This window comes from Zosterops lateralis, assembly GCF_965231275.1.
Source record: "Zosterops lateralis genome assembly, chromosome: 3".
NCBI classification, from domain to species: domain Eukaryota; kingdom Metazoa; phylum Chordata; class Aves; order Passeriformes; family Zosteropidae; genus Zosterops; species Zosterops lateralis.
This window is the reverse complement of record NC_139764.1, coordinates 52393430-52399756: the sequence shown is the minus strand read 5'-3', so window position 1 is coordinate 52399756 and position 6327 is coordinate 52393430. Positions and strand designations below refer to the sequence as shown.

The following is a 6327-nucleotide window of genomic DNA, read 5'->3' as shown; positions in this document are numbered from 1 at the left end:
AGGGGTAACCTCTTGCCAGCACGCACTTGTGAGAGATCAATTTAAGTAAAATGCGTGTTCCAGTCTTAGTATGTGATAAAATACAGTCTAAGGGCAAGGCTGGGAAATAACCCAGCCCAGCTTCCTGAACATCAATAGGGATGATATTTACAGGAGCAGTACAGAAGACTTCTGTATTTATGTCTTCTAGACACAATGATTGCATATAACGAGTAATGGGATTTTTTCTTTTAGTATGGATATCCTCACTGCCATTAGTTAGTGGAATTAAGGCTTCAATTGATTGAATAATTTAAGCGAGTTTAAATATGAATATGTTTATGAAGGAAGTTTAATATGAATGAAGCTAACATGGCCCTCTGTAAACTGACCTGAGTTCAGTTCAGAATTTCTAGATTTAGACAATGTAAACAGCATCATTCTTAGCTTTGGACCATTTACAGTGTCATGACCATGAAAAGTAGATTTAGCATAAGGTTTCTTTTACATACCTGATAGCTTGGAGAAAAGAAACAATAAAAATCGGAGAATTTATTTTACAAAGAGATGGCATGCTTTTGAGAACAAAACAGTTGTATTTAAAAAAAAAAAAAAAAAAAAAAAAGGAGGCGTTTTTAGTAGAGATAATGGGAGCTCGTCTCTTACTGCCCGGCCCCGGCCGCCTCTCTCCGTGGTGCTGAAGCGGCTCCCGCCGCCCTCGAGGGCCCGCCCCGCATCCTCCGCTCCGCATCCCCCATTCCCGCATCCTTCGTCCCTGCATCCTCCGCCCCTGCACCCGTGGCCCCTGCATCCGGCCGCGTCCATCTCCCTTCCCTGCCTCCCTGTTCCCTGCCTCCCTGTTCCCTGCATCCCCCGCTCCCGCATCCGCTCCCCCCCGCGGCCGCTGCGGCTCCAGCGCCGCCCCCGCCCCGCGGCCGCGCAGCGCCGGGCGGGCTCGGGGCTCCCTGGCGGAGCGCGGGGCCTGAGCGGCGGCGCGGGCGGGAGGGATGGAGGCGGATTTCGCCGCCTTCGGGAGCCCGCTCTGCGGCGAGGTGAAGCGCTTCTGCCGGCGGGTGCGGGAGACGTACCGGGAGATCCAGGAGGAGCTGACGCCCTACAAGGATGATCGCTACTACCGGTACTGCCGGGGGGCCGGGGGCGGGCGGGGTTCGGTGCCGGGCATCGCACAGGGAGCCCCCGGCCCCGGGGCTGCCCCAGGAGAGAGCCCGGGTCTGCAGCCGGCGGTGGAGGGGCCGCCGCCCCGCCCTGGGGATGCGCTCTGGCAGCGCCTCCCGATCAGAGAGCCCCGCGCCTCTCCTCCTGCCCGCACCTGTTAACGCCTTTCCACAGGCAATTCCCATCTGCCTCCCGCTGGGCCACGAGCTTTTCACTTTTCACTGTCTTTTCACTACCAAGCGAGGAGGATGTATTCTAGGGGCAGCCGCGAAACAATCCCGGAATAGGATAAGAACAGATTAGGAAAATGAGAGTGGCTGGCAAAGGCTGAGGTCAGAAGGGACAGACACACTGCGTGGGCTACACCCACATTTCTTCTGAGCCTTGCCCTGTCTGCTGTTTCCCTGACTGACCAGTGATGGCTGGAGAGCATGGATGATTTGAGATTACACAAGGCTAGAAAGAGCTCCAAGGGTGTTGGACATCTGGGTTATAAATGAAAAGAATTTTTGAATAGGAGGAAGGTTCCAAAAAAGTAGAATGAACATCAGGAGAATCAGGTGCCAGGAACTATGCAGAGAATGGATGCTGTTCAGCCACACAAATACAAGTAGGGGAACAAACAGTTATATGACATTTTTGCCTAAAAAGGGTATAGAAATTATAATCTTTTATAAAATAATCTCTTTCAACAATGACATTGTCTTATACACGTGAAGAAAGTAAATGTACAGCAGAAGATAAGATGTAAGAGCCACACCACCTACTTTAGTCAACACTCCAGACCTTAGTGCCAGCTATGTCCAACTCTGAACATCACACTTCAAGGGCCTGCCAGTGGAAGAGAGGATAAGACAGGGATCTGGATAACCAAAAGTCTTGAAAACATAGCTTTGAGGAAAATTTGAGATTACTCCCCCAAATAAACAAACACTGAAGTTGGAGGAATAGGGATTTCTGTAAAGAGAAACTTCATGTTCATCTTGGACAAAACATTACAGAAAAATATTAATTGAAGCAATAAAAGTTCTTGTTAGACATCAAGAAAAAATATCTGAATGGGAAGGATGGCAAAATACTATAAGAAAGGATCACCCAGAGAGACTCTAGCATCTCCATCATTGGAGGTTTTAAAAAACTTTTGACAAACACATGCAAGGGAAGTCATAGATCTGGCAGATGCTGTCCTAAGACAGAGGGAAAGATGAGGTACCTTGTAAGGTCTCTTCCAGCTCTATTTTACTGTGTACCTGGGCAGTCTGCTTCTGCACAGTACCCTGGCTGTTCTCTTAAGTCATTTGACTTCAGTATGTGGCTTTTCACAGTGAAGGGGCAGGTGGGCCATTAGATAGAATTTGTCTCATTATTCACAACATCAAACAAAGACTACAGAGTCACAGAGCTTGGAAACACTGCCTGCCAGCTTGGAAGAGTCTAATAAAACTGTGGTATTTCCTGGCAAAACAGTGGCTCCTTGCACTTGAGCATGGTGTGAGAAGCCATGGGAAGTGATAGGGAGTAATGGAAATGTACCTGTGTGCATCTGGCAGTGGGATGAGGAATATTGGCACAAGAATGGAGAAAGTGGGGAGACTAACCTGTTGAATTAACAAATAAGAGGTCCTGGGAGAGGCATTTGTTCAGCTTTACTTCTAGAATAATCTTGAACTCTCCAAGATAAACTGCTATTAATTCATTTTTATGACCTTAAGAGTATATGCATTTCTCCATTGATAAAAATAGATGCTACCTCAGTAAATCAAAGCTTGTAGAGTTAGTGCTAGATTTCCCCTTCTTCAGTGACAATACCCTCAAGAGGTATCAGCTGCTGGTCATCTAGAATGAAATGGAGCGATACTGGACTCTTAGCATGGAAATAATATTTCCTGACTTATAAGTCATGCTAGTACTTCTCTGCATTTCCAAGATCTAAGTGACCTAGTGTCTGCTACTGCCTTTGCACACCTGCTGCTCTGGCCAATTGTTTCCCTTCAGCACTATGGATGGATAGCAATGGCACCTTGCTTTTTAGATTCCTGGTGTGGAGGAGAGTTTCTTGATGCTACCATACATTCTTCTTACAAGTGACTCTCACTTATGGGAAGGAGAATTAGATTCTTGATCCTCTTGTCCCTCTTTGTTTTACTCAGGACATTTGGTCAGGTTATAAGTGAACACACCTGGGATGCAATGTAGAGACTTACTGCTCTGAGCAGAAAGAGTTTGGGAAATTTGACCAAGGAAATGCTGTGTAGCTTGTCTTTACTTCAAACCAAGAAGTTTCTCTAAAATAATCATGTTACTAAAAGCAAATAACATCTTATATTAGACCAAAAAAGAAATTTAAAAAAGATGGAAAAACCATATAAAAACATGTGTTTGCCCTTTCACCCTTCTCTGAGTGCCAACCAGAAAACACAAAACTGGAAAGCTTTGGAGCAGAGCTGATACAGAAATGGAAAATCACTAAGTAGTCAGCCCCTTTTGTGACCCTTGACTTGGGAGTGCTTGCTGTAAGCTGTGCTGTATATGCTAATTTTTAGTGGCAGGGACTCAATACAAGGGGATGACTTAGCTCAGAGATGGCTGACAGAGCTGTTATCCCAATTAACTGTCCTCTCATGTCATGGATGGCTGAGTAATTTCTGATTCAGCTCTGAGGCCATCCCAGTTTAGTGACAGTTTTTGGTGATGCTTTCCTTTTATGCACAGTGATCTTGAAAATATGATCCAGCAGATTTCTGTGAGCAGCCTGTTCTCTGGACGTGGGGCACAACTAAGGCTGGCAGACTCCTTGGCCATCCCAACTTATGTCAAACTTACTCTGCAGAGTCCCAGAGCACTCATTCACACTACAGAGATGGAGAGGTGTCATGTTAGTGAATTTATTCTTCCCAGTAGCTCAGAACAGTCTGTACCTTATGCCAGTCTGTACCTTATGCCTCCTGGTGTATTTCCCCATGAGCAAGAGCTACATCACTCAGTCATCTGGGAGAGACCAAGAGATCAGGGCCAGCCATGGCTCAGCACACTGATGAACTCCATCTGTCTAGGTATGGGCTTCCCTTAGGCAGACCTGGCACTGCATGGTGTGCTTGCCAAAGAGACCATGCATTTACAGACTAGTAGGTGTGATATTCAATGACCTCACTGGCAACCCAAACACAAGGTTGGGCTGGACTCAGCGCACTGAAGATTAGTCTGTGGTACACCATGTGGTGCTTGGTGCAGTAGATAAGCTCAGAGAAGGCAGAGGAGAAAAAGTGTTACCCTGCCCCATGGGTCGTGTGGACCACCATAAAGCACATCAGATTTATTGCATCAGCTTCTGGACTGCACTAATTTGTTCCTCTGAAAAATTGCTCCAAACAAGCCCCTTGTATGAACAGTTTGTTCATTTGCCTGGTGTCTCCCCTTCCCACTCCAATATGTTCCTTCCTCCTTTAGCATACCTGCTGGCCGGGATGGCAGGGCAGGGAGAGCTGGCACAGAGCTGGTAGATGACAAGTCCCCTGCTCCTCTAAGCCATTTTGAGTAGACTATTGGTAAGAAAAGAGCTTAGTACCAACGTTACTAAAACAGGTTTTTATCTTTTTGACATGCTAGCAGTGAGATACCAAAGCTCACCAGAAGACACCAGGCTTCCCAATCAGCTGACAGATATTTTTTATCTAGTGGGAATTTCGTAACTCTATCTAACTCTTCATAACCTAGCTAATGTTGAAGAGTTCAGCTTGCTGGAAATATTTTGATAGGAGTTGAAGTGCCTATCTGATAGACAGGAGAGAGCAGGAGGGTGGCCAAATTGTGGTCTGACATCAGAGTTGCATAACTGCAACATGGCATTCCTGAAAAATCAATTTCTAGGTTAATGAACATGTCTCAGTGGCCAATCAGCTGATACAGGGAAGCACAGTGCTGATGCTGAATTTAGTAATAATACCCAGAGATTGAGATAAATGACCTACAATCTGCCCTGCTTTAAACAAGGGATAAATTTTAAACTCCTATCATGTAATAATATGACATTCTGTACATCAAAAAGAAAAGACTATATATAGGACATCACAAAAAGTATTATTTAACTTGCAGCTTTAATTAAGGCTTGATGTTACATAGACAACTTCTAACCATGTGGGAAATTTTCATTGACTGTGGTTCTGCTCCCTTGGCAAAAAGACCAGAGAATACCACATTGTTTGACTCACCAATAAAGAGAAGCTGTTCATTTTTCCTCAGTGAACTAGTACCTGTGTGCTTCAGAGAAGAAATTTGAAAGTTGCCAGAGAAGGCTGTTATAAAGTATACATTTCTTCACACCTGAAAATTTTCTACCAGGGCTCAAGGCACACGTTTGTGAGAAGCCGTGAGGTCAACAAGACCTTGTTGGACATCTGCAGTCAAGCTCCTGGAAGGTTCATGCTGCCTTCAGCCTTGACCCAGGCAGGGTCTTCAGTGGCTGCTTTGAGCCACAGCTGGTACCCTTCTCTGGCTCTTTCAGGGTCCTGGAAATTGGAAGAACCTGAAGTATATAGCTAGGGCCAGAAGGCTTGAAACAGAGAGAGGATGATGAGACTAACACTGTGGCCTCAGGATTGCTTTAAGCTGCCATAAGCTGGCTCTGTGCCTGGAAGAAGCCATCCTAGCTCTCATTTCCCTGGTCACACATTTCTGCTCTCTTCCTCATCTGCTCACAGTTAATCCTTTATCTACACAGTGACTGAGCAACTGATTCCAAAGTGACCTTTAACTCAGGTGACTTCCATTATTCCATTCACCAGTCTACTGCACTAATAGGAGTGCTGGCAAAATTCAAAGAGCTCCAGCTAGAGAAGGGCTGGATTTCACCCGTTGTCACTGAAGCTGTAGGTGTGAGCCATGAAAGAGTAAACTGGCCATGAAAATACAGCTTTAGTGCTAAGGTGGTCAGTATAAGTGGAATCTCAGCTGAGTGAACATTCAGCCTCTTATTCATAGCTCAGTCTGCCTTCTCTTGCAAGCCTCATTCATCACACACTGTCCAGCTCCTACAACAGATGAAGCAGACAGCAGCTTCCTGCACTATTCCATGCCAGAGCAGGTTAGACAAGGCACTGAGTGGCAACTTCTTGGAAGAAGCAGAGTGAGACTGACTGACTCTGTGGAGAGAGAGGCGTTTCATAGTGTCTTCCC

General features: G+C 45.9%; 1 protein-coding gene across 1 annotated transcript in view; it reads left to right on the top strand.

Annotated features, from left to right (window-relative positions):
• The first annotated feature begins 283 nt into the window (after positions 1–283).
• Positions 284–6327, top strand: part of TMEM181 (transmembrane protein 181) — a 35395-nt gene continuing 29351 nt past the window's right edge. The window contains exon 1 of the mRNA XM_083856433.1: positions 284–1117. Coding sequence (XP_083712559.1) covers positions 987–1117 — 131 coding nt within the window. The 5' untranslated portion in view covers positions 284–986. The remainder of the gene's footprint in view (positions 1118–6327) is intronic.